Here is a 15,024-nt window from a genome sequence, read left to right as displayed (position 1 = left end):
ATCTTTGCGGTTCCTTCATCTTAATAAATAATGCGACTGGGTTCATAAATCAAGTGCATGTCAGCCTAACGGAAACATGATTAAAACAGTGAATGATTAAAAATTCTTGTTCAGTTCACCTCCAGAGTCCTTAATTAAACACGTCTTTCTCAAGACATGGGAGACATGCCTCAGCAATGTCGTCTTACTGTGGTCAGAAATGTGTGCAACTGAGATCTGGAGCCAAGAAAAAGTGAAATACTCCAGTTGAAATATTGAAATGACTGCCAGCGTGGCTTCAGGGTTGCACGCCAGCTGTGACAGCAACCTCCGAGGGTCTTTGATCTTGACCGAGGGAGTGGACGAAAGTGGCTCCAGAGCAGCTTGAGATCTGAACTGCAGCAGTTGTTAAATCTTATCACATAAAATATAACTGCAACTTTTAGCCCTTCCTTCACCCCTAGCCGCCAGCAACGTATGGCCAGGCTCTTTCTGACTGTTAACTAAATTTAGAGGCTTACCTGCAGTTAAGAAATAAATTGTCTCAAATTGGAAATGGATCTTCCAATTTGAAATGTGACTGATTTTAGAAAGAAATCCCTTAAGATATACATTTTTTTAATGTAAACGTCACATAACTTTTCTGTGGATTGCAAAAAATAAAGTTTCGTGCAAAATTCCTGCATCATTCCTCATTTTTTAGAGTTGTGCTTCCAATGAGCAAGCATTTCAGAGAATTTTCTAAGCAACTAAATTGTGACGAGTGTGCCGTTCGTTCAGACATCTAATGAAAACCTAGACTGAAAGTATTATTTTGTAACTCTATGAGAAAATACTTGCTGATGCATAAAATAATGTTTTAGCACCAATAAGTTCTTCTATAAAGCACATATCTTCTATATGTGCTTTATAGAAGAACAGTTTCTTTCCTTCAGCCATTTCTCTCCTCAATCTGTAGATTATTTTACCGTCCTTTTATTATACTTTTTTATACTTAGTCAGTATGGTTATGGATGTGAGTGTGTGTGTGTGTGTGTGTGTGTGTGTGTGTGTGTGTGTGTGTGTGTGTGTGTGTGTGTGTGTGTGTGTGTGTGTGTGTGTGTGTGTGTGTGTGTGTGTGTGTGTGTGTGTGTGTGTGTGTGTGGGTATACATGTTCTTATGTATTTTTAATCTCATTTGTTGTAGTTGTTGTATGTTTTAGAGAGAGAGCATCTACCGAAGCTAAATTCCTTGTAAATGTAATTTTACTTGGCCAATAAATCTGAAATCTGAATCTGATAAGGAAACACTTGATGATCAACTCCGGTTTGATGCATTTCTCAGCTCTCGTATCGGATATTTGCAGGACTTGTTCTATGTTTTTGAGAATTGATTTTTCTGACTCAGTTTGTCTTGTATACAGTAGCCTTCACAATTCTTTGTTTGCCCTCATCTCTCACTTGCTGCACATGCTGTCCTGGTCACGTTTACAAGGACTAGATGAGACAGAGATCAGCAAAAGTCCAGTGAGAAACTCTGAAAGACTTTCAGAAAGCTGAGAGAAATATTGTTCAAGGCCACTTTAAAGGATTGCAAAAAGTTTGACTCCTTGGAAACAAAGTAAAGAAATTTTAGGTGATTTAAAACTTACATTCTGAACTGTATCCGTTTCTTTACAAGACAAGCAGACATTAATCTATTGTGATCTGCTTTGCACGGGTTTGTACTTGTCATCTGCCTTTGTAATATCAGTGGGGACCACTTCACAACAGAACAAGGTCTTTTTTCTCCATTTCCTACTTTAAGCTCATCTAGATGTGATATAAATCCTTTCTACCGACTGCTTACGAGTGGATATGTGTGCAACTTGACTCATTAGTTACAACAGTCAAGTGTTTTTTATACATGTTATTTGAAATAACTGCTCTAAAAGGTGTTCTTAAGTATTGCAAACAGCCCAAGGCAATAACCCAGCCTCTTATCTTTACACGTCACGGAAGATCGTCAGTCACAGGACATTCCCCCATGCACAAGTCAAAGATGCTGTTGCAAGATTAGAAGGACTCACAATATGTTGCAGTAATTTGGCTCTCACCCTCTAAAATATGTATTCTTAAATCTACTTTCTACATGTCACATAGTACACATGTGTACACATGTACATGTGATTTCGTCACCATGTGAGTGGAGTAAAAAATGTTTTATTTTCCCCTGCTTCAGAGGTAAAAGAAAATCCCCATGCTGCTTGGGTTCATAGCAGTTTTTTGTCCCACATCTCAACCCATTATGATAAAGATGAACAAGTCCAATCTTTATTGAGCAGACGAAGCCAAATAAAAAGGCAGTGTTGCTCTAAATGTTGGTGTTAATTGCCATCTAGTGGCCATTCCATACCTTGCTAAAAGTAAATTATGTTTAAAAACTTGAATAAAAATAAGTTACTCCACTTGTTTTCCCTTCATACTTATCATTCAGCAGTAAAGCATAACTGAAAACCGGTCCTAAATCATCATGTTGAAATGAGTTACTGTAACCTGAAGGCTCTCATTGCTTTTAAATCTCACTCTCTCCTTCAAAACTTGATGAGTCTGAAATGTTTTTTTATTATTAAACAGCTATTTATTGGATACATTTCTCTGTTACACTTGCATGAATATTAATTTATTTTCTGATATTTTGACACATACAATTGAAACATCCAAGTAATAAGTATTGCTTATTTTCATTGTTGGGCTTAGCCCTTCATAATGTGTCTCTGTGTGTAAACATTTCTTTGAACACGTTCTTTTATTAATGTTGCGTTCACGTGTTTTCAGAAATCTCAAAAACTTATTCGAATAAATCAGTCATAGAATAACAAGTTACGTGCCACTCGCGGCGTAGAGCACAATTAGACACATTTTGTAAAGTAAATCATTTCTCTCGGAAGACTAAATAATTACACAGAAATAAGTACTTCTCAAACTCCAAACAATGAATGTGAGATTTACGAAGCAATGAAATAATTTGAAGGCAGCAGTGGAGGGAGGAGTCGTCGGCTCGTGCTAACGCCAGTGTTGCCAACTCGGCGACTTTGTCACTGTTCCTAACGACCTTTTGACCCCCCTCAACGACTTTTTTTCCAAAAAGCGCCTAGCGACAAACTTAGCGACATTTCTCAGGACCCGTTGCTACTTTCTGTAGAACTTTCATGAAGATATTCCCTACAGATTAGCAACAAAGAAACCGTTTGCACTCTGAACCGTTCTTCCGGGAGTAAGGAAAGAGAACGATAATCTGCGCATGTGCACGAGGACTGACCAATCATAAACCGTTTTCGGCCGGTCTGATTCGCTGAAGCTGCAGAGCTGGAGACCGCGGATTTACGTCTGCTGCTTTCATATTGCTGCAGGCTCACGCTTCTACTAGAGACGGCGCGGGCGTCAACCTGCCATCTCTGGTTCTACAGCCGTCAGATACTTTGGTTTTTCCTGCATTTGGCAAATAAAGTCATCGGGAGTTTCAACTACCGTCCCGTTTACACACGCAGCTCTGTGGCTCATCTGAATTTCCTTCAGTGACACAGGGATGGTTATACTAAGAGACACCCGCTCCCTTTTGCTCGGAGCGCCGTTATTATCACGATGGAGAGAATACACAACAGAGAAGTTGAGAAACTATGAGGTGTAAAAAAAACAGCTTTTTAGGAAAATGTCTGTGAGAATGAGGAGAGCAGGAGGTCTGAGTTATATCCTACAACAGAACTGTTTGGATCACCACACCATATCTGTTTTAATGCCACTTTATTGGTAGTTTTGGAATTTATTGTACATATCAAAGCAATTTGGGCCATTTTAATCATACTAATTAATAACTTTAACATATAACATAGTATTTATTTTCCTCCCTTTTAGTCCTAATATATATATATATATATATATATATATATATATATATATATATATATATATATATATATATATATATATATATTAGATGCCATAGGGAAAACGAACGCTAATGTGGCGTGATGACGTCATCAATATGTAAATAAGCACGTGACGTCATCTGGCGACATCTAGTGACTTTTGGGGGGAACTTCAGCTACTTTCAGTCAAAAACAGTTGGCAACACTGGCTAACGCTTGCCTGCCGCATGAACCGAGTAGTGTGAGCAAAATTCAGCTCTGGCTTTAGTGGGCTAACTATCTAAAATAATGTCAGGAAAGAGTTTTCGAGTCAGCGACGGTGACTGGATATGTCCAGACAAGAAGTAAGGCCATAAACTAAATCGTGTCCCAATATATTTGCCGAGGTTTATTTTCTGCAACATTGGCTGCTCGTGCCAACAAGCTAAGGCCTTGTAGCATGTAGCTAATGCTAGCGCTGGACATTTAAACCAATACATCTAATTTCTCCTTCTTCTAGTCATTTGGAATCAAAATCAGTACTTTAACTTCAGTTAAACATACAGACTTGTCTATATGTATGCGTTACGTATGTCAATGCGTTTGGCCGCGGGCAATCACATTAGCGTGTTAGCTATTGTTAGCTCGTGTGTAGATGTGTCTCCGTGATATGTGTGGTCAGTCCCCACTATCATGTTACGAATTTACTCGCTAAAATGTGACAGACAGTTTCAGATGTCAGAGCTCCATCTTTTACAAATATTGCTAACCATTTGCAAAACCTAGCATATGAACTCGTATGCATTATGCTTTTTCAGATGTGGAAATGTGAACTTTGCGAGAAGAACGAGCTGCAACAGATGCGGCAGAGGTATTTTTAATCTATTGCATGTAAAGGCCACATTCAATCTAAAAGTTAAACAGTTGTTTGTTTGTTTTTTGCAGAAAAAACAACAGAGGCAAAGATGATGAAAGCAGGAGGAACAGAAATTGGAAAAACACTTGCTGAGAAAAGCAGAGGCCTCTTCAGTGCAAATGACTGGCAGTGCAAAACGTATGTGATTAGTTTTAAACTCCCAACACTGAGACTGCTGTTGGGAAGCAGAATTTTAATCTATGACATCAAATCTGCATTTTGAACGAATGTTTAATTATGAATATTCTTCCTGGGTTTAAAAAGATGTGGCAATGTGAACTGGGCTAGACGATCTGAGTGCAACATGTGCAACACTCCCAAATATGCCAAGCTTGAAGAAAGAACAGGTAATCCAGTAAAAAATTCAGGGGCACGCTTGTACTTTACCTTTTTTAGATTACCATTCAGTGTTTGATCCTTTCTTTGTCACACCTCTCCAGGTTATGGTGGAGGCTTCAATGAAAGAGAAAACGTGGAATATATAGAACGTGAGGAGTCTGATGGGGAGTATGATGAGGTGATTTCAAGCTGTTACTGGGAAAGCTGATGTTTTAAGAAAAGATTTTAATATAATTTAAAACATTGGCATTTGTGAAGTTTCTCATTCAAAATCGTTAATTTTGCTGCAGTTTGGTAGGAAAAAGAAAAAGTTCCGTGGAAAGAGAGATAGCACATCTTCCTCAAAGGAAAGTGAAAAGAAAGAAGTGCCAAAAGCAGCAGCAGTTGCAGCAGCAGCGGAGGAGGAGGAGGAGGAGGAAGACGACGACGAAGATGGTGACCTGTCAAAGTACAAATTGGATGTAAGATCATTTAAGTAGGAAACTGAAAAATTCTCAGGAGACCTAGGACCAGTGCTTATTTTTAAGTCACCTCTTTACAGGACGAAGATGATGACGACGAGGATGGAGATCTGTCTAAATATGACTTGATTGCCAGCGAGGATGAGGAAAAACCAGCCCAGAAGAAGGGCAGCCACTCCGGTTCTTCCCGCTCCTCCTCGCAGTCTTCCAGCTCCAGCTCTCGGTCCAGGTCCAGGTAAAAGGGTACAGGTCAAGGGTAACTCCAGGCAAAATGTCAGTATCAGCTCAATCTTTCTTCTGGTTTAATCATCAATGAGTAATATGTTCTTCTTTTGCCAACTTGTTTTTCTCTCTCCTAATCCCCTCCCTGTCTACAGGGTAGAACCCGATGTTGTCTTTTTTTGTGTTTGAAAAAGAAAAAATGATCCTTGAGAACTAGAGATCGACCGGTATTGTTTTTTCTATTACTGATATGAGGCAGTCATGGTCAGCCGATGGCCGATGAGTAGCACAGATATTTTTTGGGCCGATATCTTGATGTTTGGCACCTTATCTGTATGCTAAATTATCACTAAAAACAGCAGTGGATGCACATTTCTGAGCCTAATCTGTTTTTAAACACTGAATTTAACCAACTGTTGAATCTTAATTTTATGCACTTTTCAGTGGTCAAATCAAACATTTTACCAAGATTAACAAAAATACAAATAAAATGACCAAGTATTAGATATACAAAACAGGCAAAAAAGAAATGCCAGTTGTTTCACAGCATTTATTAAGAAGATGTTTTTCAGGGATGTAAATAAATACAACTTTAGAATAGAAAGACAAAGTCTACTGAATAAATGTACAATATGATTTAATAATCTATAATACTGAAAACACACCAGCAACATCTGAAGTTCATTCAGTCTGTTTTTTTTTTTTTTTTGGCAGTAGTCAAAAATGGCGTCTGGCGACAAACCTCTTTCTTCAGAAGAAAGGCTTTTAGCACTTCTATTTGTTGTGGTTAGAAATGTTCAAGTCATTTAGAACAAAGGAAAGAGCTGCAGCGACCTCTGCTTCAGACTCCGTTTTCTTGTTTATGACCCCGGCTTTCCACTGCACATCAAAGCATTGCAAAACGGCCGTGAAACGTACTACGCTGCAATTAGGCGCGGTTATAGTGGATGAGTTTATTTCCACTAAGCTAAGTGACGTTATGCGCGTGCCCCAGAAGCGAGGGCATGCTATCATTATGCTTCAAGTCTATTTCGACGAGCTACACTTCCCAGACACGTCAAACTTCACAGTTAAAATCGGGTCAGACAGGAAGTCGAACACAAAAGCAGTGTAGAACATCAGAAAACTTTCAAAATAAATGTCACGTGCAGTACGTCGTTTCCTGTGAACTACTGTAACCAATGTAACGAGAACAGACAGTTTTTCATGCATGCAGCTGTCTGCTTGTCTTTTATTGTGTGTGGATGTCTGGAATCACGTGTGGTGTTGCAATTCTGCAATTACGTGACGTCTTGGGATCAGCCGTGTGGAACACGTCCGTTTCACGTCGGAGTTGCTCACTGTTGGGAACGAGCTCGCGGGTGGAACGCTGCTATTAGATTACGAGGCCGCCTTCATTTTTAAAAATCTTTTTCATATTTTTTTTTATTATTATTATTTTTTTTTTGTGAAGCACCTCAGGATTTTTTTCTTGAGATGTGCCATATAGAACATTGTTTTCTTTCTTTCCTTACCCCAAGCAGTGGGCTGCCTACGGAAATGCCTGACTTTAAATTGGTTCTACTAAAGAGGCTTATTGGCCGATGGTGGAAAAAATGCTAAATCGGTCGACCCCTATTGAGGACTTTTTTTGCCCCCTTTTCCTATAATAATGCACAAACTACATATGCTGTTTATGTCTGTAGTTTGCTGTTGGTTATTTGATTGCTTCTTTAAACTGAAGTAAAGTCTTATAGAACATCCGGGTGTTATCATGCACATGGATTCTGATTTGAGAAAATATTGGAAAGGTTCTGTTGTGTTTTTGTCTTTCAGGTCCCGCTCTAGAAGTTCTTCCTCTTCCAGATCCGGATCTCGCTCCAGGTCTCGCTCCAGGTGAATGAGGTGACATGCACTCTCTCCCTTTAGAGAGTGTATGTGTGGGGCAGCAAGCTCCATACCAGTTCATGTAGTACTTTTAACACATGCAGATTTATTGGGGGGGGGGGTTGGCCCAGGAGTATGAATAGTATAAATCTTTTCTAACTTGCTTGAGCTTAACGGTTACTACGGCTCAGATGTTCAGATAGACATCTGGGGTATTTATCACACCTCTCTCAGGAGTGAGTCCTGCTTAACCCACAACATGAATGTAACTTAATTACAAACACATTTCCTTCATTTAAAGTTCACAGCCCCCTGGGGCGAAACGTTCAGTAGATGATAACAGAGAAGCCTGATAAATACCCACAATCGTAGGCCGGTTTTGATTTCACTGACCTTACTGCTTGGTTTATTCCCCCAAAAGATCCAGCTCCAGGTCTGGAAAGGGCTCCTCTCCCCAGAAGAGGTCCCGCTCCCCCTCCTCCTCACCTGAGGGGAGACAGAAGCGCAGTCGCTCCAGGTCCTCATCTGGAGGGAGGAAACGGAGGCGTTCTAGATCCCATTCGTCCGAAAGGTTTGGGTTTCTGTGGAATACCACAATGGCACAGATTATTACAAGCCATCTGATGAGTCGCTTATGGGGATGACTCAGATTTGCAAACTAATGTTGACATTTGGCCACATTGCGCTGCTTTTATTCTATTTTGTCAACTTTGCTTCATGCATACAGGATGTGTGCACGCTGGAGCCGGCTAACCTTGTGGTTTCTTCCCTCAATGTTTTGTGTGATTTCAGGCGCCAAGACCATTCATCTGGATCATCCAACTCTGGCTCCAGTTCGAAAAAGAAATAAATTTCCTGCAGCCTTTAAACCAAGAAAATGCTTCTTAGTGAAAGTGCATGTTGTGTTGGAAAGAAAATGACCACATCCCTTCAGTATGATGTTCGGTGTCATAAAGTCTCCAAAGTCTTACTTCCTTCAAAGAAAAAAAGGCATCATGAATTTACCTACAAGCTCCTTTTTTGAAAACCACATCCATCCTGAGTGTTTGTAACCAAGTGTCCAGTTGACAAAATGTTTTTCTCTTTACAAGTATCAAATAATAGTATCAAGGGATTCCCTTTTTTATAACCACACTGATTGACAAGCAGCACAATTAAATTGACACTTCTGTTAAAAAAATTTGAGCAATTTTTATCAGATCATCAGTGACCGGTTAAGATGGGTAACATAGCGATATTTTTTTTTTTTTTTGTTTTTAAGGTAAGTATATTCTTTGAGTTTTTATTTGAAACGGCTGTAAGTTCAACGTTCTTTGATTTAAGGTTAAAGTGTACTTTCTTAACTTCGTGGCCTACTCTGACTTATTTGTACTAAATTGTTGCTTTTGCCACAAACAAATTCCGACTTTTCCTTTTTGCTCCGGTGCAGTGTGGGTAACATTTGTGGTCAAACGAGGCATCAGTCTTTTTATCAGTAAAACAACTGAAATGTACACTTGTAAATAAAAAAACTGTCAACCTTGCATCTTAAGAATATTGTCTGATTTAACGGTTTGTGTTCAATTGCCAACAAAAATCTGATTTAATACAATTTAAACATTTGAAGACTTGAATCGGAAAAGGGTAGACTGCCCTTCAGGGTCAGGGATGAGGTCCTGCCTCAAGTGGAGGAGTTTCTCGGGGTTCTGTTAGTGAAGGACACATGGAGCGTGAGATCGACAGGCAGATTGGTGCTGCGTCTGCAGTGATGCGGATGTTGCACCAATCTGTCGTGAAGAGAGCTGAGCCAGAAGGAAAAGTTCTCGATTTACCGGTCGATCTACATTCACCTACGTCACAAGGGTGGTAGTGACCAAAATAATTGGATCGCAGATACAAATGGCCAGTTTTCTCCGCAGGAAATTATATTCTGCACTGGTGATGAGATTTGGAGATTAGCCACAATACTAGTTAAAACTTTGCTGCACGGCATTTAATGAAGATGCATTAAAAATGAAGGGTTTGTACATAGTTACAGAAATATGGGGACAATATTTTGCTAAAAGTTATTTCATTTAAAAAGAAAAATACGAACATCTATTTTGAATGTTCTGTTCGTTGTAGACATTTTAATTTGATCTTTTTTCTGCACACAATTATTTGGCATCTACTTCTGTTGAGGTAAGATTATTTTCATGAATCTGAAATGGGGCCAGCATTTTGGTGCAGAAGTATTGTAGCGACGTTCCTCAACATGGTCGACAGGTGGCAGCGTTGGTCTGTTCTGAACCTTGTAAAATTGTTAAATCCTGAAAGTTGGAAACAGGTGAGATTTTATTTTCGTTTCTTTCATTATGATGCTCAACATGTTGCCGTATTTAAAATTTTTAATGTAAATTTGAATTATGCTTGCATAAACTAACACTTATATGATTACGGTGTTTTCTTGAGATGTGTTGGACGAGTGTGAATCACAAGGTCCTTAAAAGAAGCATTTTAATAGGTTAAAAAGGATCCTGATGATTTGACACACCTGCGTTCTGTTTTTACACGCGCGCGCTCAAGGACCTGGCTTTATAGGTTCCTGTTCCTGAGGCGCATCGGGGGTGTTTATTCCCCCGCATCCTCCTCAGAGTCCAGACTGGAATCAAACGTGTATTTTTTCTCCTGGAGTTACCAAGCCGACCCAATTTCTGTTATTTTACTTCCCAGTAAAACTGTCACTTGTACGCATATATCAAATCAACTAGAGGGCCCCCTATAAAACATTTATTTCCTGTTAGTTAATTATTTTAGTTCATCAGTGGTGTGCGGTTGGTGCTTCTCTCTAAACGCTCATAGTTATTCCCGCCCCCTGCGCGTAAGAAGACAAGACGCGCTTTTACGCGCCGTATTCACTTGGAGAAGCTGAGAGCGCACGGAGATGCCGGACGGACACGCGCGGATTATTGGCAGTTTCTAATATCGTTCCTCCCTAAAGGATGTTCATGTGCAGCTGCGACTCTCCAGTAGGCACGACAATTCTTCTCGAAGGCGCAGAGGACTCCAACACTTCCAAGACCATGCCCAGAATGAATCCAAGTAATGGAACTCTATCCGTGGGATTCCCAATTACCATGATGGTCACTGGGATGGTTGGAAACTCTTTAGCTCTTATTCTGGTGTATATATCTTACAGAAAGAAGGAGAATAAAAGAAAAAAGTCATTTTTGCTGTGTATCGGATCACTGGCGCTTACTGATCTGTTTGGACAGCTTTTGACCAGTCCGGTTGTTATATCAGCCTATCGGGCTGGACTTAAATGGAGCAAGATCGATTCATCCGGCAAACTTTGTACTTATTTCGGTGTTTGCATGACAACTTTTGGCCTGTGCGCACTCTTCCTAGCCAGTGCCATGGCAGTGGAAAGGGCCATGGCCATAACGAACCCCCACTGGTACTCGAATCACATGAAGACTAGTGTGACCAAGCATGTTTTAGCTGTCATATGGTGCCTCGGGTTCCTCTTTGCTCTGCTGCCCATCGTGGGGATCGGGGAGTACACGATCCAGTGGCCGGACACCTGGTGTTTCATCAACACGAGAAAAAGTGACGGCATGGACAACACGATTTTCGCCATCACCTTCGCTGTTCTGGGTGTTTTCTCTCTGATGGTGACTGTGTCTTGCAATGTGATGACGATCCGGGGTTTGATCATCAGGTGTAAAACAAAAACAGGCACGTCTCAGTCTTCAAAGCAGTGGGAACGTCTCACCACGGAGACAGTCATCCAGCTGCTGGGGATCATGTGCGTTCTGCTCATATGCTGGTCTCCTTTGCTGGTATGTCTGCTGTCTTATTTACACTGAGAATAAACCCAGAACTCTTTAACACATCCAATACTCACGTGTTTTAGTGGGATTATTGTTTGAATGTTGTTTCGTTGAAATCTATGGGGTGCTGATTGGAAATTAAAGCTTGCAACAAAAAATGACAATATTTGACTAGACTTAACTTCAAATAGATATATATTCAGAGTTAAAGTAAAACATTTAAAGTTTCATCTAAACAATCTTATAAATAAAGCATGTCAGTTTAAAACAAATAAATTATGCAATCATTTACAATTAAATCCTGTAGCATACCCATTTGTTAAGAATTCACATAAAAAATGACCAGAAATTAACTTTTAATTAGCAGACACAAACACCCCATCTGTCTGGCCTCCAAACAAAAAAGCACTGCACAAGTCCTTGTCACCAGATAAAGGAGACATAATAATTCCCAGCTACTTTATCGTGGCTGGAACAAAAGCCACGCAGAAGACGAGACTTTTGCACTCACTCTGAATAAAGTTAATCTTCCTTGAATCATAAAATACTTTTTAAAACGTGATAAATGCACAAGTGTCATATAATAATCTCTTGTTAAATCCCAAAGTGTCTGAATAATCTATGCATCAATCCATGATGTGTTAAAATGAATATTTTTTCTACATTGATTAATTTCAGATCTTAAACTACACCAGATCAGTATTTGTTGATTTAACAAGTTCATCTATCAGTATACTCATACATCATAACATTAATATTAAGGTTTTACATTCACGTCACAGAAATGTGTAAAAATATTTTCGCTTCACACCAAGAGTTAACCTCCGAATATCTGAGAGGAGGAGTTTGTTAACGCCCTTTAAACGCGTCAAATTCTGATTCGTCCAAGTTTATAAACGAAAGCTAATAAAAACGAGAACACTTCCTGATCCAGTTAAGTCTTCTGCGTTTGCTTGATAAGCCCAATCGGGTGAACAAGCTTTTTGAGACCATCTTATCTTTCGACCTCAAGGTCAAAGCCTCTCTGAAATGCTTGTGAGTGATTTCAGACACAACGGCTCTTTTAAGAGTCACCCAGAAGATAACCCAGACTAGACAGGTTGTAATCGGAGCTGCCTAGGGGCTCCAGAGGTCCACGCCATCTGCAGTATCCATCTCAGCCTCCTGAACCCCTGGATCGCTTAGGGATCTTCATACAAGGGTGCGTAGACTGGCACAAATTGGGTCAGATGGTTTTATAAACAAATCTCTGGTTTATGAAACACACGGCCAAATTGATTTTACAACCCAGTCTCCACAGTCTCTCTCAGATACTTAAAAGGTTTTGCTAAAACATCTAGCTCACGTTCCATCATTCCATCCATTGTCTGTCATCTTGTATAACCATCACTCTGTTCATACTTTGTCATGTACAATCATTTAGTTTAGGAAATTAAAAATCATTTTTATAACTATATTCTTGACTCTCTGGATTAATGTGAAGTGTGTATGTTCCCTGAATAAGTCAAATAAACTAAAGTCTTCTGATTAAACATTCAAAGACCAATCAGATTGATACTTATTATTTATATGGAATATCACATCTTATTGATCATTTAATATATATGTAGTCAGTCCTTAACGCTACAATCCAACTATTTATAGTTAAACCAAAATATTTAAAGTTTAATCAACATTTTTCTAAATAAGACCTAGCTGTTTAAAATTGAATCAAATATTGAAATTTAAAATTAAATCTAAATATTTAGAGTTAATCAAAAATGTTTCAGGTTTTATCCAATTGTTTAAACTTTCCTGTTTAAAAACCTTTGAGTTAAAAGAAATGGTTGTGATCCAAATATAAAAATGGTGATCTAAATTAAGTATTTAGCTAATATGGGAATTAAAGCTGTTATAGGAGCTCTACGACGAGCTTGGATTTGAACAGGAACATGGTCACGGAACACTCACCCCTTCCTTCGTGTATTTCCTTGTGATGCTTTTGTCAGAACCAGAAACCGGTGATGCCAGGGCAAACGAGAGAGCTCTAAATACCAGTCGCCGTTTTCTAGATCCAAATATCTTTTTTTGTCCGTGAATTCAAATGGTGTTTTTCTTTTTTTGGGACTGTGGTAGTTTGTGTTAGTTAGTCTGGTGTTTGAAAACAGAAATAATAAAATGAAGAGGTACGATTTCATGGAGATGCTCCACATTTACTGATGAGGAAATAAAGCACCATTTTTTAATCTATTTAAACATCAATCCCTCATCTAAATGTACTTGTTCCCATTCATCCTCTTTACATCCACAATCTCCAAGTAAAAATAATAATCCCATCATGTTATAAACTGCTGCCATTTTCCATTAAGTGATAATCCACTTAGGAGTCATGTTTGGGGATCTGCTGAAGGTGCAGCGAGGCCATGCACACCCCGGGGATACCCTAGACTGAGTCCACAAACTCTAACTCTTTTATTTTCATCTCATCTACTTAAAAGCAGAAACATTCCCATGAAAATAATCCTGCACACATCTTTTCTTAAGATTCCTGCAGACACTTTAAGATCTGTCTAAACATCTCTCCTCTCAGGTACTGCTGCTGAAGATGATCTACAACAATGTGTCTTCTGATGCGTGTAATTCAACATCCCTTGAATACAACACCACCTTAAGCCAGGATGCTGTACTAGACTGCAACTTCTTCCTGGCAGCGATACGGCTGGCCTCCCTCAACCAAATCCTGGACCCGTGGGTGTATCTACTCCTGAGGGAGATCCTCCTGCGCAAGTTCTGCATCATGGCTAATGCTGTGTCCAACTGCTCCGTAGAGGAGCAGAAGGAGTCTCAGACAGCTCCTGATACTGGAAGCAAGCCGAATCAAGATGGCAACCTTCTAAAGTCACAAAGTAACTAACTCGAGCTTTTACAGTGATTGCTGTCTTCTGACTGTTAGACAAAAAGGCTTTCGGAAATATCAGAAAGTCTGCAAATGAAAATGAAGTGAGTGACTTTCTGCACAATAAGGGATTGAGCCAAGCCTGCTCGGAGCATTTGTTTTGTTTACAACACATTCCGTGGAAAGTTGCCTAACCAGCATGTGGATGCATGACTGTGTCACCTCCTGATTTTCGGCTGCTGTGCGGCCATCACACATTTCTCATCACCAAGTTTGATACCAAACTTCACCCAGACCCGGCTACTGAATGTGAGTGACTTCAGACTTACCGGAGATGCATCTCATGGTCTTTGCTCTCAGCAGCTTGAAGCCACAAAGTGACTGAACAGCCTTCTCTATATTGTGAATGTTTAGCACTCAAGAAAACATTGAAGTGCTTGAATAGTCTTGTAAATATATTTGTCATTTCTGCCATAAATCCACTTTTAAGGAGAAAATCTGTCAGTTGCAAAGCTCTGGAATTGAGCCAGATGCAGATTATTTTATTTATTGTATAATTCTATTTGTGTGTGTGTGTGTGTGTGTGTGTGTGTGTGTGTGTGTGTGTGTGTGTGTGTGTGTGTTTGCGTGCGTGCGTGCGTGTGTGTGTGTGTCTGTGTGCTGTTGACATTGTAAATGATTGTTATATCAATCACTTCTCACAAGAGGT

At 39.6% G+C, this 15,024-nt stretch overlaps 2 protein-coding genes across 3 annotated transcripts; both read left to right on the top strand.

Moving 5' to 3' along the window:
- Positions 1 to 4,039: 4,039 nt before the first annotated feature.
- Positions 4,040 to 8,731, top strand: zranb2 (zinc finger, RAN-binding domain containing 2). Of its 2 annotated transcripts, XM_015970608.3 has the most exons (10): positions 4,041 to 4,210; positions 4,664 to 4,716; positions 4,791 to 4,899; positions 5,026 to 5,108; positions 5,202 to 5,278; positions 5,391 to 5,561; positions 5,642 to 5,796; positions 7,599 to 7,658; positions 8,071 to 8,220; positions 8,442 to 8,731. In XM_015970608.3, the coding sequence occupies exons 1-10, from the start codon at positions 4,155 to 4,157 to the stop codon at positions 8,497 to 8,499; spliced, it is 972 nt and encodes a 323-aa protein (XP_015826094.1). In that variant the 5' UTR covers positions 4,041 to 4,154; the 3' UTR covers positions 8,500 to 8,731. The 2 variants fall into 2 exon arrangements, with proteins under 2 accessions (XP_015826093.1, XP_015826094.1); XM_015970607.3 differs by having other exon boundaries at positions 4,040 to 4,210; positions 8,071 to 8,500.
- A 1,755-nt stretch (positions 8,732 to 10,486) lies between these two features.
- On the top strand, positions 10,487 to 14,462 carry ptger3 (prostaglandin E receptor 3 (subtype EP3)). The gene is made up of 2 exons (XM_015970606.3): positions 10,487 to 11,449; positions 14,010 to 14,462. Exons 1-2 carry the CDS (start codon positions 10,610 to 10,612, stop codon positions 14,331 to 14,333), a joined length of 1,164 nt encoding a protein of 387 aa, XP_015826092.1. The 5' UTR covers positions 10,487 to 10,609; the 3' UTR covers positions 14,334 to 14,462.
- Positions 14,463 to 15,024: the final 562 nt, after the last annotated feature.

Source organism: Nothobranchius furzeri, chromosome 8 (genome assembly GCF_043380555.1).
Source record: "Nothobranchius furzeri strain GRZ-AD chromosome 8, NfurGRZ-RIMD1, whole genome shotgun sequence".
In the NCBI taxonomy this organism is placed as follows: Eukaryota; Metazoa; Chordata; class Actinopteri; order Cyprinodontiformes; family Nothobranchiidae; genus Nothobranchius; species Nothobranchius furzeri.
This window is presented reverse-complemented; position numbering and strand designations above follow the sequence as displayed.

Excerpts from the sequence above, each read along its gene's own strand:
- zranb2 (XM_015970607.3), top strand. The coding sequence starts at position 4,155 with ATGTCAGGAAAGAGTTTTCGAGTCAGCGACGGTGACTGGATATGTCCA. Across the intron at positions 4,900-5,025 it reads AATGACTGGCAGTGCAAAAC|ATGTGGCAATGTGAACTGGG; the intron begins GTATGTGATTAG and ends GGGTTTAAAAAG. Across the intron at positions 5,109-5,201 it reads CAAGCTTGAAGAAAGAACAG|GTTATGGTGGAGGCTTCAAT; the intron begins GTAATCCAGTAA and ends ACACCTCTCCAG.
- ptger3 (XM_015970606.3), top strand. The coding sequence starts at position 10,610 with ATGTTCATGTGCAGCTGCGACTCTCCAGTAGGCACGACAATTCTTCTC. Across the intron at positions 11,450-14,009 it reads TATGCTGGTCTCCTTTGCTG|GTACTGCTGCTGAAGATGAT; the intron begins GTATGTCTGCTG and ends CTCTCCTCTCAG.